This window comes from Ambystoma mexicanum, chromosome 4p (genome assembly GCF_040938575.1).
Source record: "Ambystoma mexicanum isolate Mex_15411 chromosome 4p, UKY_AmexF1_1, whole genome shotgun sequence".
In the NCBI taxonomy this organism is placed as follows: Eukaryota; Metazoa; Chordata; class Amphibia; order Caudata; family Ambystomatidae; genus Ambystoma; species Ambystoma mexicanum.
In genome coordinates, this window is record NC_090927.1 from 1,052,113,861 (window position 1) to 1,052,133,614 (window position 19,754).

Consider the following 19,754-nt stretch of genomic DNA (forward strand, 5'->3'; position numbering starts at 1 on the left):
CAACAGGGTAAGATGCACCAGGAACAAGTTACACTGACCCGAATAACACCAATGTGGGTTTGTCAGCCATAGTTCTCATCTCATGGAGATGATAAGTTGACCCTCCCGTGAAACTGCCTTGCCCCTACAACATGCTATATCAAGATCAGGGGGCTACACTGCATCAATGCCCTCAAACTCAATTTAGCAGCTTGGCTCCTGAGGTTATAGAGTTCAGGCATCTCCAGTTTCCTCAAATATGAATGGCCATTCTTAAAGAGCAACATAAGCCAAGTACCAGCCATTGTCATTAAGTGGAAACGCTCTGTAATTTGGTGTGGTAGCCTAACAGTAACCCAACTTACCTCAGACTCCAGACTCGTTTTTAACTCACTAAAGCTCCACCTTGCGGCCCCGTCTGCTTACACCACGTCTCAAAGCAAGGCTTCCTGGTGGAAAATGCTTTTATGGAAGGGGTGAAAAGACTTCACCCCCTGTTTATACCACCCTGTTTATAATCTAACTCGCGGATGGCACTTGCATGTCATCCTTACTAAACTTATAGGCCCTCCTTTTGAGGCACTGCACAAGGCTAGTCTTGGGGTTCTCACAAGACACCTTCCTAATGAAGTGAACTGTAAGCTCTCAGTTCAAGAGCTATTTGTTACCATGAGGACAAAGTTGTTTTGTGCACACATTCACACTTGCACCCAAATTAACCTCCAAATTCTATGTAAATAATCAATGCATAGAAATTCCATTTTTATTGCATAGCTCAACTAATTATGCTGAAAGAAGTCTCATACACTAGATGTTCCTTTCAACATCCCATCACCATCTCCGGTACTGCTCACTAGTTCATGCATAGCCTGTGATTCCAAGCAGATTCACCAGCATCGGAAGGCATACATTACGGTAATCGTATTTCTGGTGCCCTCCCTTTGTCCCCACTTAGAGTGGAAAGGACAGACATCTTGCACCGCTCTTCTGTACTCAGCAATTCTATTCAGGCTCCCTCATGGCAGAAAAAAATAACCAGGGGGACCTTGACATGTGAAGAATCATGGGTACGGTACACTACACGTCACAGTAGGGATTGTGTTACAGGCAAACCCATGTTGACGTTCCTTTTCTAACACAAGATGCAATACAAGCACCAGAAATATGATTACACAAGTAATGTATGTCATTAGTGGGACACATTTACCGACAGAACCTTGAAGCCGGACTGCAGCTGCAAACCAAGAGGGCACCTGGAGGAAGTCATTTTAACCTGAGCAGAATGTTGCTCAAGAGAGCACCAACTTTGCGATTCACTGGAGAGCACCCCTCTCCCCAGCACCCTTAAGTCTAGAAGCAGTGACCTCAGCAAACAAAAAGATTGATCCTGTTCGAGCTGTCTAGCCACATTTAACAATCCAGTTCACGCAGAGTACCTGAGGGACACCCAGGAAAGCCAGTCAGGCTACCTGGTTCTATGCAGTCCACACTGATTAAATCACTGACATCTTTACCAATCCTGGCGCTATTTGAGCCCGTATAAAAGCCCTAGAACTCAGACTTTAAATTGTCCATCCTTCTAAAATGGGTTGATGGCCTCAGCGAAAAGCACTTTTTGGTGTATGGAGGGCAGAAATTGCTTCCTGGGCACACTGCTGCAGTCCCCCTATGTCGAAAGGGTGAGTGAGAAGACCCTCTTCACGGGATCTCCAGACCGTCAACTCATCGCCTGTACGCCCCACTTAGCTGAAGCTAAACAAAAATACATGTTAACAGAGGCCCCAAAACCTGGTCGTTACTGACTCCTTGCTTGCAGAAATAAGGGGCCGGGGGGGTATAATCGACGTTTAAAAAAAAAAAAAAAAAAAAAAAAAAAAAAAAAAAAAAAACACACAAGGGAATGCCAACAGGTCACCGCCTTGTAGAGCTGGTACCCAAGTCTCCAAAACGTACGTTACCAACTTCTCCGAAACTGAAACATACTGAACAGTCCCTTAAATCCACACAATCATCATTAAACGAACATTTGCATGGCAAGTTATTGACGCTTTCGCAAATATGCGGCTATTTAAGTTAGCGGCATAGCTCACCGCGGGAAAGATAATCTTGGCTACTACAATTAAGAAGGCACGGGCGGCTGCGTTGAGCAACACACTGTTGCCACTGCTCGCGTAATGCTGGAGGCCACGGTAGAAATAAGCGCCCTTTTACGTAGGGATAGGTGCATTTTTGGTAGAACCTGCCCCGCTCAGTTTCATTCCGTAGGCCTATCGTTAAAAGGCAAGCAATACATGTCAATGTTTTGAAAATACAAAAAAGATTTTAGGAAGCAAAACCATATGCCGCTGCAAATAATTGGAGTAAAAAAATAAATTAAAAAAAAGCAAACGAAACACATCCAGTCATCAATCTCCAAGTAGAGGAGTTGCCACACAGTCTGCGATCCGTTGCCTACTTCAGTGAAAGTTTGAAACACACTAATAGTTCGCTAATAAACGATTGAGAACCTGCAGGCTGGGGAGCGTAGGGAAACGGACCACTAAGGTATTTGGCGGGACTAACCATGCAGTGTTTACGCCAGAGGGAGGCAGTGGCGCAGACTCGCCAGAGGGCGCTGCACGTGCAGCCGGCCCGCAGCAGGGAGAAGGGGTCCAGTAGGCGCAGCACCAGCAACAGCACCTCGTCACTGAGGAGTAGCAGCCAGGCAGGGGAGGGTGCCGCCGGGGAGCGGCAGCAGACCGCAAGAGTCTCCTCCCGCCCCTCCGAGCACTGACAGGTCTGCTGGCCCAAACACTGACCCCCGGCGTCCGCTGGCTTCACCAGCCATTCCTCCAACTGCTTCGCCTCACGCTGGCCGAAGCCACGCCTCTGCACGTCAATCAGATCCATCCCTGCTGAATAGTAAAACAGTCCTCCATCCGCCCCCACACCACCGTCTTATCAGGTAGCGGAGCGTACCACGTACCTGCGTGGGAGGGGTTCCCTTTACATTTCAACCTCACCTGGAAGGTAACATTGGGAAAGATAAAGTAAAAGAATTAGGGAACAATTTGGCACTCGGAAATTCTGTCGAGGAACGCTTCAGAGTCCGTGTTCAAGAGCCACAAACGAAAAACAAACTTTAATTCCATGAATTCTTTCATCATTCAAGCCATGTTTTGACAATTTTAATTTCAGGAAAGTGAACTGTTCCTCCTTTCATTTGCCACTTTAGCTATTAAAAACGCCGTTGATCCAACGCAGGGAATCGTTAGCAGCAGGATTATATCTACCTCACCAAAGAAACGTTGATTCTTTTCTTTTACTATTACAGTGAGCACATTCATTATATCCACCATTCACTATCTACCAAAAGCTCATATATTTATGATAGTACATCCATACCTATTTTGCAAGTATAGGCTGCACACTTTTCCAAAATGAAGCACCCAGCACCCCCTACTGTACACTATAAGAGCAGAGGTAACTAAGGGAATCATAATGTGTTGAGTATTTGGACGTTTAGGGTGACGATCAATATGAGTTGGGGGGTAATTAACAGTGTGAAATAGGCGGTATTTGTCTAATACCACTGATTTTAATGTCCACCCACTTCACAGGGTCTTTTCAGAAACCGCTTGTGATATTTCAGGTGTAACGTCTGCCGAAAGCGAACCTTTTTTACCTCCATCTCAGAGGTGACTGTTGTGGTGTCACGTGACCTGCGGGATGATGCGTTATGTCAAGCAGGGAGCTATCAATAAAGAGGACTGTTATGCGCCCATGCAACGGACTGTAACAGGGCCTATGAGCCATCAGCACCGTGAGTGTGCCCCATTACGCACTGTGCCACGCGCCTAGGCCACACAGAGCCCCATAACATTGGCGACAAGGGTCGTACCTTTGCGTGCATCTGCGGATCGAGGAATCTGCTGCATCCGGACCTCCGCTCCACACGGCGTGGTACCCCTAATCCTGCAACAGAGCCTCATCGTGCTCTGCCACACCAGTAAGGGATCCTACCCCACATACAGCTTCATACTGACTACTACTGACGCCGGACAGAATTTTTGGAACGCCCAGGGAGTTAAACTGATCACCGGCCCCTCAATCAGTGAGGGTGAAGACCTACTCACCCAGAAAGCCAGCACGGCTCTCACAGGAGAGTGTTTGTGCGCTTCCACTCTGATTTTCTACCACACCACCCAAGGTGGCTCAATACTGGCCAAATTCCAGCACACCAACCCCACCAAAGTGAGACGACCTACAGTACTCACAGGGGCAGCAGGCTCCCCAGGAGCGCCTGTGCACCCCACTGGAGGTATTCCCACCAGCCAAGGGACTGGGGCAGCGGCTCCTTTCCGAGTGCCTGTGCACCCCTAAATCAACACCTGCGCCGGCACCCCACATTAGTAGCCATGTCAGCTGAGGACACTGCAGCAGCCCCCACACCCCCACGACTGCAGGGTGGGTCATCCCAACAACATAACTCACTTGCGCCCCTATGCGAGTTCGACATCGAGGGGGCCCCAGCGTCACTGGGCCCTCGATGGGAAATGTGGCGGGAGCGCCTAGAAATGTACTTCAACGCAACAGGGGAACCAAGAAGTGCACCCTGATACATTCAGCCAGACCCGCAGTCCACAAGCTCTTCAAAACCCTGCGCCCCGCAGACGACTCATATGAAGCAGCCGTCAATGCACTAAAAGACTACTTCTCCCCTATGGTGAACACGGACTACAAGATGTTTGTGATGCGCACAGCCATACAGCAGAGTGACGAAAATTTGGACAAATATCAGTCGGCTCAGGCACCTAACCTCAACCTGTGGGTGGGAAAAGGAGGAAGAGGAGGTAAGACTCCAAATTATCATTGGATGTCATTCGGTAATGCTCCGGAAACAAATTCTGCGAGAACCGGACATCACGCTCCCCAGGATCCTCGAACTAAGGCTGAAGAGGGAAAATCCGAAACTACCTTCCGTCCTGAGAGACCCTCTAACCGGAAGAAGCACCGATGACAATATGGCCACTGATCGCATGAGATTATGCCTATCCCCAATGCTCCCACAATGGATAATTATCACAAGCAATACCCTGCCAGCAGACCATACAACCCTGCAGTAATTCGGACCACTACTTAGAGTGGATGAAGAAAGGCAAGACAGAGCTGGAGATGACTACATGGCCAGAATCGACTAAAAGCACCAAGAAGCCATGCCTTAAGTCGTTAGAGACATCACAACGACATAGCTACATTAGACAGGAAGCACACGTGCAGTCCCCACATTCGGGACACTCACACACCCAATCTACACTAAGAACACACACGTACAGCCCTATGATTTAGAGGACAGTGACAAATACATACTGTCGGCACGTTTATTATTTTGCCATTAGGTTAGCTACAGAAATGAAAGAAGTCGGAAGGGCTTGAGTACGTGCTTGAAAATGCTTACATGCAACTAACCTTATGTAAGGACAGGAGCACTCAAAGGGCCTGACCGACCGTGACACACACTAACCTATGGACACTATGGAGAACACAATGGAAGCCAGAGGAGGCCTTAGGAAAATACAGTAGGCCATGATCGTCTCAGAGAAGCCTAAAAGCCACAAGATGCTGTGCAAGCAAAACAGCCACAACAGGGACAGAGGCAGCCAAGGCCACAATGTTTCAAACCACATTCCACACGCAGAGGCAAGGTAACACTGGCTGCAGCAAAGAATATTCCCTGCAAGATACAAGCTAATTTGAAGCAATTGAGCCTGCAAGAGTGGTCTTCAACCACGTGACTTGGCCGAACTGACATTGAGCTAAGTCTCGGAGGCTGGGAACGAGAAGCCGTCCCACACCTAGACAGCAGTTCGCAACATACTCGCTACTCTCCAGCTACCTCTTAAGATGAGTATACATGTAACGGAAACAGGTGTCTCACAGGCTGGGAACAGAGTTTGTCCCAGGCATGGGGGCCCGCGGCCTGACCAATCAGGACATTGAGGTCTGGGGCAGCTGGCAGGGGCTATCGACCAATCACAGGGCTTACCTAATGTAACATTTTTAGAGTAGCAATTTTCGGGGATGATCCAAGTACACCACCTCACACAGCGGCATCCACTAATAGAATTTCTCTATATATTCCCATACTGGAACTACCACTTATTGGCCAATCCTGAGTGCTCTTAGGTTTGGGGAGGGAGCCTGCTGAGTGACGCATACTATGACGTCACATGTCTGCAATACTGGCCTGCGAGCCAGAATGTGGTGAGATGTGCCTGGACTTTCCTCCGTGCATATGACCCTCGTGTGTTTTGTTGTCTGTAATAAAACCACAGTAGCCCTTTGCTTCTTTTGTGGACCTCGACTTCTTTGGGACAAGGGAAGGAGTTGGGGCCTTCCGTGAGCTGGGAGTCTGCGGACCCGTGGCACGGCTTTGCCTGGCAAGAAATTCCCCTAACAGGGTGCTCCCGCGAACTGGCAGACGTAAGGGACTCCAAAATGGAGTTGGCCCTGACATCGCTAAAGCTAGAGGAAGTGTGCCTAGTAGGACGGCAATCTGCAAGGAACAAGAAATTCATGGTGGCAGAAGAAACTGTGAAACACTACCACTCCATCCCCCTGCCTGCAGTGTGGGTATGACCTTCCTCATCAAAAGGACTGCCCAGCACAGGGGTACACCTGCACAAGGGCAGAGCCCAACCACAGTGCCGAGAGGAAAGGAATGACCCAGAGGTTTGCCGTAGGGTAGAGCGAGTCAATCCGCCAATACCACGTCCACTAGCCCACAAGGGGGCCCTCCTAGTGCGGGTTTGAGAGAAGAAGATGAAGATGTTTTCTTCATGTCAGCGGTGCTCACGGTCGGGGGCGAGGAAAACGTCAACCCTGATACGCAGTGACTATCCTAAATATTGCAGTTCACGTACTCCTCGACACAGGAGCCTCTGTGAACGTAATGTCCAACGAAAAATACCGGACATTACCAGGACCCCCTGCACTTCAAGACACAAGAGTGCGTATCTTCACCTTTGGTGGCAAAACACCTCTTTTACTTTACTTTACTTTAATAACATGCAAAGCACTGGCCTTGGACCCGTGGGCATGAGGGCGCTTGACAAACAAAATAGCAGTTAATGTCCTTTCAGGCAACATAATGGAATGAAAAGGCAATTGGGTATAGGCCCAAAGAACGGCATAATGAGAAAACCAGGTCTTCAGTTGTCTCTTGAATGGTTCATACTTGTTCTGGAATCTGAGGTCAGACGGAAGGTTGTTGCAAGCCCTTGGGGCAGCGACAGAGAAGGCCCCTTTTTCTGTCTTCTTGGTTCTGTATCGAGGTATCATTAGACATTTCTGGTTATTGGATCTAAGAGATCTGTTGGAAACCTTTTCCACAATAATATGCTGCAGGTAGCAAGGTATAGTGCCCAAAGTGCATTTGAGCATAATCACTAAGAGGCGAAAGCGAATGCGGGCCTCCACCGGGAGCCAGTGCAAAGCTTTTCTAGCCTCAGTAACATGGTCCCGTCTGGAAAGGCCCATAACCACCCTGAGAGCTCCATTTTGTATTACATGCAGTCTAGTCACTTCCGATTTGTTGAGACCGGCTAAGAGGCTACAGCACTAATCCAATTTGGCACCGACAATAGCTCTGGCTATAGTCTCGCCATTGGCTTGTGTTATGTGGGGACGAGATGTTTAATGTAATAGGCGGCTGCTGAGAGCAAGCTCGCTACGTGGGCCTTCATTGTGAAATGCTGATCAAAGATAAACCCTAGCGTTTTAGTTTTCTTAAGAGGGGTTATCTTCACATCTCCTAATTTGAAGATGTCATAGGCTGAACCCAGTTTGGAAAGCATGGGTTGTGAGCCAACAAACAATAGTTCGGTCTTAGTTCTATTTAAGGCCAGGCCATTCCGGATGATCCAGTTTTCGATAAGGGCATAAGCTCTATTCAATTCTTTTTCGTCCTTGACCTGAGAGCCCGTCGGGGACGACACACTGTGTGTCGTCAGCAAAGTTGGTAAACTAAATCCCTTCCTGATCCAGCAATGCAAAAAACAGGGCCATAAAAATATTATACAAGCAGGGGGAGATGGAAGCATTCTGGGGAACACCATATTCAGTTGGTACTGATGTGGACTCGGCCACCTCGGAGCTAACCCGGCTTTCTCTGTTATTGAGAAATGATTCAACCCAGTTTGTAGCGGCTGGGGAAAGGTAGCCACTTCCTGTAACCTAGAGACTAATATTGCATGGTCTACCAGGTCAAACGCGGCCATTAGATCTAACAGCATAAGCAAAGATGACAGTCCCTTGTCCATTCGGCCTAAAAGCCTGGATTGCAGTTCTAATAGTGCAGTCTCCGTGCCATAGCCTACTCTAAATCCGAATCTTCTGCAATTCAGGACGGGGTATTTATTTAGATGTTGGGGGATTTGCCTGTACGCGTCCCGGTCAAGAATTTTCAGAAGAATTGGTGCATTAGTAATTGGAATGTAGTTCAGTGGCTCTTCCCTGGGTAGGCCAGTTTTTTCAGAATAGGAGTGACCCAAGATTGTTTTATATCCACTGGAACATGACCCTCCATAAGCAACGCATTCACAAATTTGCAAATTACTGCCAGAAGGTCCGAGGGCAAGTTTTTATAATCAGGGCTGTGCAAGGGTCACTTTTACATCTCGTAGTTTTGAGGTGGGTCACTACCTCTGACAGTTCAATAGTGATAGGGTAGAAATTAAACAGAGGGATAGAGGAACATCTTTCATGACGCTCATTGCTAAGCTTGCTCATGGCCAATAAGGGGGCGTCATTCTTTCGTGATATCTCTGCCTTGATCCCCTTCAATTTATTGACCATAGCGTCTTGAATGCTCTCGTAACAGATTACATCCATTGTAACAATTCCATCGTCGGGAGGGTTTGTGGATTCCTGCTCTTTCAATATTTTAAAAAGTTCTTTGACCTCAGATTTAGCATTCACGATCCTTGCGTCAAAGAAGTTTTTCTTAGCATCTAAAAGAGCTAGCTTATATTGTGTGGCGGCGCCTATATAAGCCACCAGAGAACCTGGCGCAGGGTTGTATTTCCAGTGATAGAAAAGTTTCATCATATTAGATTTCAACTTTTGCAAATCTGGGGAGAACCAGGGCTCGTGTTTTACCTCAAACAGGGCTTTTCTATGTTTTTCCGGAGATAGCTTGTTTGTAATGTCCTCCAAGTTAGAAATCAAAACTTTTGACATCCCTACCACCTTATCCTAGGGTGCAAAATTGATAAGGGAGCTCAGAAGAGGTTCTATTCTATTCTGCGTGAGAAGCTTAGAATTTCTACTAGTAGTACCCAGCATCACCTTATTTTTAGTTTTATAGGGAAATCTGCCTGAAAGGTGAAATGTATGAATGCATGGTCAGACCATGGACAGGGAGATACCTGGAGATCCTTTATCAGTGTATTAATAGCGGAGATCTAGTCAAGTGTGTGACCAAGGGTATGTGTTGGAAGTCAATTTCTTTGTTATAGTCTGAAATTGTCCAGAGCCATCTCCAGCTCTGCACCCCGATGGTCATCCTTATGGCATAGTCAGAAATTGAAATCACCTAAAAGTAAGAGGCTGGAATGAGGTTTAAGAAAGGACAATAAATGGTTTGACAATGCCTCAGTGAATTCTTCAGTCAAGGAAGGAGATCTATAAATCATGAGTAGGTTTAAAGTAGATTCGGCATTAAGGCTGATTTTTACCTGTAATGATTCAATACCATTCATTATGGTGCCTGTTTTTTCCCAAACAAAGGTTTTAAAGATCACTGCCACGCCACCCTCTCTGCCTTCCAACCTGTCATGTCTCATCATAGAATAACCTTCAGGAATGGCAAGGTTGAGGCAGGGGCCGGCTGCTGAGTTAGCCCAGGTTTCAGTGATTGAGCAGAGATCAATATTCATGGCTTCAATATAGGAGGCAACCTACAGAGCATGCTTTACCAGTGATCTGGTGTTAAGAAGTAGACAGACCAGCTTATGTATAGGAATTACATAGCAAGTATCTTGTGTGATAGGGTCTGGCTCAACTAAGAGTACTGGGCTAAGAGTGTTTATACCTTCAAAATCATCAGAGGCTTCGCTGGAATCCCTGGTTAAATGAAGTGGCATGGGGTCTGGGTAGCTGCCCCAATGACTGATTTATGCATGAGGAGCATGTTCCATAATATGGGGGTTTGTGCAGAGTCGGTAAATCAGTCTGAATAACTGCATTGTTTCTGAGGCGATTAGCGGAATAACCGTCCTGCGAGTGTCAAAGACATATCCTGTGGACACTTCCTAAGACTCACCGGTGATAGGAGCTTTGTCATGGGCTCTAAAGGAGAGAAGATGTTTCTTGCAGCAGCAATTACTGGAAGAACCTCTGCTAGTCCCATGGCACTGCACCCAACAGAGTTCCGGAGCTTCAGTCCTTCCAGTCCTGCACAGACTGGCACTGACTGGCTAGATACCTTCACGCTGGAGTGTTCGCGCCGGGTTTTGAGGGAAATACGCTCTGGGACTACACGGATTATGGGTAGTGTAGTTCCAGGCCACTAGCACGTGCAGAGCAGAAAGAAGTTCTGTTTCAAATCGCACTAAAGAGGAATGTTGCAAGAATGCAAATGCGATTGCTCAAAGCGGGTTAAGAAGCACAAAGCAATTCGATAAACAGGTCAAATGACCAGTTCTGTGTTTACAAAAGTAAATTAAATAAGGTTAAAATTCTGTAAAATCAGTAATTTCGAGCAGCTAAACAAATCAATCTACCACTGGAAGGTGCCTTCATCGCCACCGTCCAGCATCATGGAGCATCCATATGAGCCAGGTTCCGTGTGCCTAAGGTAGCAACACTGACCTACTTGGCTGTGCTGTAGCCGAAGCCCTAGGTCTCGCCCACTTCACCCATGAGGTGTTTGTAGAAGATGTACAATTGTTTCTGCAAAGATTGCTGGACGTATTCACAGGTTCGTGCGGATGGTAGGAACACCAATCAGGCTCCACATAAACGATACAGTCCACCCAGTGGCTCTGAAGCACAGGAGAGTATCCTTCCACCTCTGCAAGCAAGTCAAAAAAGAAATCCAAGACCTTGTCGACCTCAACATCATTGAACGAGTTGAGGGACCCACCCCATGGGTCTCCCCAATTGTCATGGCACACAAGCCCAAAAAACCAGACAAAGTCCATATCTGCATGGACATGAGTCTGCCTAACAAGGCAATCAGGAGGGAAAGGCACCTGACACCCACCCTGGACGACATTATCGTGGAGCTAGATGGTGCCACAGTATTCTCCAAGCTCCACCTCCAGTCTGGCTACCACCAGTTCCTTCTCCACCAGAACAGTCGGTACATTACGACTTTCACCACTCACATTGACCTCTACAGGTACAAACGGCTGAACTTCGGCATCTCATCCACTGCAGAGGTGTTTCAGAACGCCATCCGCGGCACTCTGGCAGTACTACCAGGTACCCTAAATGTCAGTGATAAAATTCTAATACATGCCAAGTCCGAGAGCGAGCACCCAGAGAGGCTCAAAAAAGTCCTGGCAAGGATCCAGTCCCTGGGCCTTACCCTCCACTGCGAGAAATGCAAGTTCTTAAGAAATAAAATTGAATTCTTCGGCTTTGTTTTTCAAGGGGGAGGGATTTCTGCCGACCCGGCAAAATTCAAAAACATCCAAGAGGCCAAACCACCTGAAACAGTGTCAGAAGTGAGAGGCTTCCCGGGCATGGTCACTTATTGTGGCCACTTCATAGAAAACTTAGAGACCGTGTCCGAGCCCCTGAGGAACACCACCAAGCAAACGACAACCTGGAGATGGTCAGCCCTAGAACAAACAGCATTCGACAACATCAAGAAAGCGCGGTCAGATGAATTCATACTGTCGTTCTTTGACCCCCAGAAGAGCATGGAAATCGTCACGGATGCAAGCTCATTCGGACTCTGAGCCATCCTCACCTAGGCCAACAATGACGGCATACCGTGCACCGTGGCATATGGGAGTCGAGTACTCTCACCTACAGAACAAAGGTACTCACAAATAGAGCGAGAGGCCCTAGCAGTACTGTGGGGATGCCGCTATTTCCGCATATACATTTAGGGGAAACCAGTGAAGGTGGTCACCGATCACAAACCCCTTTTTCCCATCATAACGGGTGGGTCAGCAAACCCTCCTCCTCGCATTGAAAAATGGCTGCTGGCACTCCAGGAATACAATGTGGACCTGAAATACAAACCTGGACAGACCAACACAGCAGACTATTTGTCTCAACACCCCAAGCCGTGAAACACAATCTCCCCCAAGGAGGTGGCAGCAGCTGAAGAGCACTTACACCTCATCATCGAGAGTTCCGTCCCCAGCTCAATGGACATTGCGGAAATCAAAGCTGCTTCCGGAAACAATGGATGCTTCAAAATTTTGCGTGACGCCATGGAGTCAGGAAAATGGAAGTCTGTTCTAGAGGACCTAGGCTCCAGGATGCAAGAAGCCAAGCACATGTTGGAGCAACTGTGGAAAGCACGTGGTGAACTTACGTTCACAGACGATGGACTCCTGAGAGGGCCCACACACACAGTTATCTCCAGGGAGCTGATTGACCGAGTGATAACTCTTTCCCACCATGGCCACCAAGCGGCAGCAAAAACAAAAAGCCGCCTCAGACTCAAAGTTTGGTTCCCAGCATTACAATCAAAGGTGGAAGAGTTTATCAAAGCCAGCAGATGGTGCCAAGCCACCGCACCTCATGTCAGAGAACCAGCTATCCAGAGCATTCCCAGAAGTAAGGAGCCATGGAACACCGTCCACATGGATTCTGGGTCAACACAGAGAGGGTCACACTTCCTAGTGATGGTAGACCAGTGGTCCTGGTACCCAGAAGTCGAATTTGTCCCGTCCTTATCCCTCCGAGATGTCATTCCAGTAATGGAAAAATGTTTCTGAGGCGATTAGCAGAATAACCGTCCTGGGAGTGTCAAAGACATATCCTGTGGACACTTCGTAAGACTCACCGGTGATAGGAGCTTTGTCATGGGCTCTAAAGGAGAGAAGATGTTTCTTGCAGCAGCAATTACTGGAAGAACCTCTGCTAGTCCCATGGCACTGCACCCAACAGAGTTCCGGAGCTTCAGTCCTTCCGGTCCTGCACAGACTGGCACTGACTGGCTAGATACCTTCACGCTGGTGTGTTTGCGCCGGGCTTTGAGGGAAATACGCTCTGGGACTACACAGATTATGGGTAGTGTAGTTCCAGGCCACTAGCATGTGCAGAGCAGAAAGAAGTGCTGTTTCAAATCGCACTAAAGAGGAATGTTGCAAGAATGCAAATGCGATTGCTCAGAGCGAGTTAAGAAGCACAAAGCAATTCGATAAACAGGTCAAATGACCAGTATTCAGTGTTTACAAAAGTAAATTAAATAAGGTTAAAATTCTGTAAAATCAGTAATTTCGAGCAGCTAAACAAATCAATCTACCACTGGAAGGTGCCTTCATCGCCACCGTCCAGCATCATGGAGCATCCATATGAGCCAGGTTCCGTGTGCCTAAGGTAGCAACACTGACCTACTTGGCTGTGCTGTAGCCGAAGCCCTAGGTCTCGCCCACTTCATCCATGAGGTGTTTGTAGAAGATGTACAATTGTTTCTGCAAAGATTGCTGGACGTATTCACAGGTTCGAGCGGATGGTAGGAACACCAATCAGGCTCCACATAAACGATACAGTCCACCCAGTGGATCTGAAGCACAGGAGAGTATCCTTCCACCTCTGCAAGCAAGTCAAAAAAGAAATCCAAGACCTTGTCGACCTCAACATCATTGAACGAGTTGAGGGACCCACCCCATGGGTCTCCCCAATTGTCATGGCACACAAGCCCAAACAACCAGACAAAGTCCATATCTGCATGGACATGAGTCTGCCTAACAAGGCAATCAGGAGGGAAAGGCACCTGACACCCACCCTGGACGACATTATCATGGAGCTAGATGGTGCCACAGTATTCTCCAAGCTCCACCTCCAGTCTGGCTACCACCAGTTCCTTCTCCACCAGAACAGTCGGTACATTACGACTTTCACCACTCACATTGACCTCTACAGGTACAAACGGCTGAACTTCGGCAACTCATCCACTGCAGAGGTGTTTCAGAACGCCATCCGCGGCACTCTGGCAGAACTACCAGGTACCCTAAATGTCAGTGATAAAATTCTAATACATGCCAAATCCGAGAGCGAGCACCCAGAGAGGCTCAAAAAAGTCCTGGCAAGGATCCAGTCCCTGGGCCTTACCCTTCACTGCGAGAAATGCAAGTTCTTAAGAAATAAAATTGAATTCTTTGGCTTTGTTTTTCAAGGGGGAGGGATTTCTGCCGACCCGGCAAAATTCAAAAACATCCAAGAGGCCAAACCACCTGAAACAGTGTCAGAAGTGAGAGGCTTCCCGGGCATGGTCACTTATTGTGGCCACTTCATAGAAAACTTAGCGACCGTGTCCGAGCCCCTGAGGAACACCACCAAGCAAACGACAACCTGGAGATGGTCAGCCCTAGAACAAACAGCATTCGACAACATCAAGAAAGCGCGGTCAGATGAATTCATACTGTCGTTCTTTGACCCCCAGAAGAGCATGGAAATCGTCACGGATGCAAGCTCATTCGGACTCTGAGCCATCCTCACCTAGGCCAACAATGACGGCATACCGTGCACCGTGGCATATGGGAGTCGAGTACTCTCACCTACAGAACAAAGATACTCACAAATAGAGCGAGAGGCCCTAGCAGTACTGTGGGGATGCCGCTATTTCCGCACATACATTTAGGGGAAACCAGTGAAGGTGGTCACCGATCACAAACCCCTTTTTCCCATCATGACGGGTGGGTCAGCAAACCCTCCTCCTCGCATTGAAAAATGGCTGCTGGCACTCCAGGAATACAATGTGGACCTGAAATACAAACCTGGACAGACCAACACAGCAGACTATTTGTCTCAACACCCCAAGCCGTGAAACACAATCTCCCCCAAGGAGGTGGCAGCAGCTGAAGAGCACTTACACCTCATCATCGAGAGTTCCGTCCCCAGCTCAATGGACATTGCGGAAATCAAAGCTGCTTCCGGAAACAATGGATGCTTCCAAATTTTGCGTGACGCCATGGAGTCAGGAAAATGGAAGTCTGTTCTAGAGGACCTAGGCTCCAGGATGCAAGAAGCCAAGCACATGTTGGAGCAACTGTGGAAAGCACGTGGTGAACTTACGTTCACAGACGATGGACTCCTGAGAGGGCCCACACACACAGTTATCTCCACGGAGCTGATTGACCGAGTGATAACTCTTTCCCACCATGGCCACCAAGCGGCAGCAAAAACAAAAAGCCGCCTCAGACTCAAAGTTTGGTTCCCAGCATTACAATCAAAGGTGGAAGAGTTTATCAAAGCCAGCAGATGGTGCCAAGCCACCGCACCTCATGTCAGAGAACCAGCTATCCAGAGCATTCCCAGAAGTAAGGAGCCATGGAACACCGTCCACATGGATTCTGGGTCAACACAGAGAGGGTCACACTTCCTAGTGATGGTAGACCAGTGGTCCTGGTACCCAGAAGTCGAATTTGTCCCGTCCTTATCCCTCCGAGATGTCCTTCCAGTAATGGAAAAATGTTTCTGAGGCGATTAGCAGAATAACCGTCCTGGGAGTGTCAAAGACATATCCTGTGGACACTTCGTAAGACTCACCGGTGATAGGAGCTTTGTCATGGGCTCTAAAGGAGAGAAGATGTTTCTTGCAGCAGCAATTACTGGAAGAACCTCTGGTAGTCCCATGGCACTGCACCCAACAGAGTTCCGGAGCTTCAGTCCTTCCGGTCCTGCACAGACTGGCACTGACTGGCTAGATACCTTCACGCTGGTGTGTTTGCGCCGGGCTTTGAGGGAAATACGCTCTGGGACTACACAGATTATGGGTAGTGTAGTTCCAGGCCACTAGCATGTGCAGAGCAGAAAGAAGTGCTGTTTCAAATCGCACTAAAGAGGAATGTTGCAAGAATGCAAATGCGATTGCTCAGAGCGAGTTAAGAAGCACAAAGCAATTCGATAAACAGGTCAAATGACCAGTATTCAGTGTTTACAAAAGTAAATTAAATAAGGTTAAAATTCTGTAAAATCAGTAATTTCGAGCAGCTAAACAAATCAATCTACCACTGGAAGGTGCCTTCATCGCCACCGTCCAGCATCATGGAGCATCCATATGAGCCAGGTTCCGTGTGCCTAAGGTAGCAACACTGACCTACTTGGCTGTGCTGTAGCCGAAGCCCTAGGTCTCGCCCACTTCACCCATGAGGTGTTTGTAGAAGATGTACAATTGTTTCTGCAAAGATTGCTGGACGTATTCACAGGTTCGTGCGGATGGTAGGAACACCAATCAGGCTCCACATAAACGATACAGTCCACGCAGTGGATCTGAAGCACAGGAGAGTATCCTTCCACCTCTGCAAGCAAGTCAAAAAAGAAATCCAAGACCTTGTCGACCTCAACATCATTGAACGAGTTGAGGGACCCACCCCATGGGTCTCCCCAATTGTCATGGCACACAAGCCCAAACAACCAGACAAAGTCCATATCTGCATGGACATGAGTCTGCCTAACAAGGCAATCAGGAGGGAAAGGCACCTGACACCCACCCTGGACGACATTATCGTGGAGCTAGATGGTGCCACAGTATTCTCCAAGCTCCACCTCCAGTCTGGCTACCACCAGTTCCTTCTCCACCAGAACAGTCGGTACATTACGACTTTCACCACTCACATTGACCTCTACAGGTACAAACGGCTGAACTTCGGCATCTCATCCACTGCAGAGGTGTTTCAGAACGCCATCCGCGGCACTCTGGCAGAACTACCAGGTACCCTAAATGTCAGTGATAAAATTCTAATACATGCCAAATCCGAGAGCGAGCACCCAGAGAGGCTCAAAAAAGTCCTGGCAAGGATCCAGTCCCTGGGCCTTACCCTTCACTGCGAGAAATGCAAGTTCTTAAGAAATAAAATTGAATTCTTCGGCTTTGTTTTTCAAGGGGGAGGGATTTCTGCCGACCCGGCAAAATTCAAAAACATCCAAGAGGCCAAACCACCTGAAACAGTGTCAGAAGTGAGAGGCTTCCCGGGCATGGTCACTTATTGTGGCCACTTCATAGAAAACTTAGCGACCGTGTCCGAGCCCCTGAGGAACACCACCAAGCAAACGACAACCTGGAGATGGTCAGCCCTAGAACAAACAGCATTCGACAACATCAAGAAAGCGCGGTCAGATGAATTCATACTGTCGTTCTTTGACCCCCAGAAGAGCATGGAAATCGTCACGGATGCAAGCTCATTCGGACTCTGAGCCATCCTCACCTAGGCCAACAATGACGGCATACCGTGCACCGTGGCATATGGGAGTCGAGTACTCTCACCTACAGAACAAAGGTACTCACAAATAGAGCGAGAGGCCCTAGCAGTACTGTGGGGATGCCGCTATTTCCGCATATACATTTAGGGGAAACCAGTGAAGGTGGTCACCGATCACAAACCCCTTTTTCCCATCATGACGGGTGGGTCAGCAAACCCTCCTCCTCGCATTGAAAAATGGCTGCTGGCACTCCAGGAATACAATGTGGACCTGAAATACAAACCTGGACAGACCAACACAGCAGACTATTTGTCTCAACACCCCAAGCCGTGAAACACAATCTCCCCCAAGGAGGTGGCAGCAGCTGAAGAGCACTTACACCTCATCATCGAGAGTTCCGTCCCCAGCTCAATGGACATTGCGGAAATCAAAGCTGCTTCCGGAAACAATGGATGCTTCCAAATTTTGCGTGACGCCATGGAGTCAGGAAAATGGAAGTCTGTTCTAGAGGACCTAGGCTCCAGGATGCAAGAAGCCAAGCACATGTTGGAGCAACTGTGGAAAGGACGTGGTGAACTTACGTTCACAGACGATGGACTCCTGAGAGGGCCCACACACACAGTTATCTCCACGGAGCTGATTGACCGAGTGATAACTCTTTCCCACCATGGCCACCAAGCGGCAGCAAAAACAAAAAGGCGCCTCAGACTCAAAGTTTGGTTCCCAGCATTACAATCAAAGGTGGAAGAGTTTATCAAAGCCAGCAGATGGTGCCAAGCCACCGCACCTCATGTCAGAGAACCAGCTATCCAGAGCATTCCCAGAAGTAAGGAGCCATGGAACACCGTCCACATGGATTCTGGGTCAACACAGAGAGGGTCACACTTCCTCGTGATGGTAGACAAGTGGTCCTGGTACCCAGAAGTCGAATTTGTCCCGTCCTTATCCCTCCGAGATGTCATTCCAGTAATGGAAAAATGTTTCTGAGGCGATTAGCAGAATAACCGTCCTGGGAGTGTCAAAGACATATCCTGTGGACACTTCGTAAGACTCACCGGTGATAGGAGCTTTGTCATGGGCTCTAAAGGAGAGAAGATGTTTCTTGCAGCAGCAATTACTGGAAGAACCTCTGCTAGTCCCATGGCACTGCACCCAACAGAGTTCCGGAGCTTCAGTCCTTCCGGTCCTGCACAGACTGGCACTGACTGGCTAGATACCTTCACGCTGGTGGGTTTGCGCCGGGTTTTGAGGGAAATACGCTCTGGGACTACACAGATTATGGGTAGTGTAGTTCCAGGCCACTAGCACGTGCAGAGCAGAAAGAAGTGCTGTTTCAAATCGCACTAAAGAGGAATGTTGCAAGAATGCAAATGCGATTGCTCAGAGCGAGTTAAGAAGCACAAAGCAATTCGATAAACAGGTCAAATGACCAGTATTCAGTGTTTACAAAAGTAAATTAAATAAGGTTAAAATTCTATAAAATCAGTAATTTCGAGCAGCTAAACAAATCAATCTACCACTGAAAGGTGCCTTCATCGCCACCGTCCAGCATCATGGAGCATCCATATGAGCCAGGTTCAGTGTGCCTAAGGTAGCAACACTGACCTACTTGGCTGTGCTGTAGCCGAAGCCCTAGGTCTCGCCCACTTCACCCATGAGGTGTTTGTAGAAGATGTACAATTGTTTCTGCAAAGATTGCTGGACGTATTCACAGGTTCGTGCGGATGGTAGGAACACCAATCAGGCTCCACATAGACGATACAGTCCACCCAGTGGCTCTAAAGCACAGGAGAGTATCCTTCCACCTCTGCAAGCAAGTCAAAAAAGAAATCCAAGACCTTGTCGACCTCATCATCATTGAACGAGTTGAGGGACCCACCACCCCATGGGTCTCCCCAATTGTCATGGCACACAAGCCCAAACAACCAGACAAAGTCCATATCTGCATGGACATGAGTCTGCCTAACAAGGCAATCAGGAGGGAAAGGCACCTGACACCCACCCTGGACGACATTATCGTGGAGCTAGATGGTGCCACAGTATTCTCCAAGCTCCACCTCCAGTCTGGCTACCACCAGTTCCTTCTCCACCAGAACAGTCGGTACATTACGACTTTCACCACTCACATTGACCTCTACAGGTACAAACGGCTGAACTTCGGCATCTCATCCACTGCAGAGGTGTTTCAGAACGCCATCCTCGGCACTCTGGCAGTACTACCAGGTAGCCTAAATGTCAGTGATAAAATTCTAATACATGCCAAATCCGAGAGCGAGCACCCAGAGAGGCTCAAAAAAGTCCTGGCAAGGATCCAGTCCCCGGGCCTTACCCTCCACCGCGAGAAATGCGAGTTCTTAAGAAATAAAATTAATAAAGAAATAAGCCCTAGAACAAACAGCATTCGA

At 48.2% G+C, this 19,754-nt stretch overlaps 1 protein-coding gene across 1 annotated transcript in view; it reads right to left on the bottom strand.

The window, feature by feature from the left end:
- The window catches only part of LOC138453614 (uncharacterized), a 308,890-nt gene extending 306,002 nt beyond the window's left edge, over nt 1-2,888 (bottom strand). The window contains exon 1 of the mRNA XM_069606623.1: nt 2,542-2,888. Within this exon, the coding sequence (XP_069462724.1) occupies nt 2,542-2,868 (327 nt within the window). The 5' untranslated portion in view covers nt 2,869-2,888. The remainder of the gene's footprint in view (nt 1-2,541) is intronic.
- Nucleotides 2,889-19,754: the final 16,866 nt, after the last annotated feature.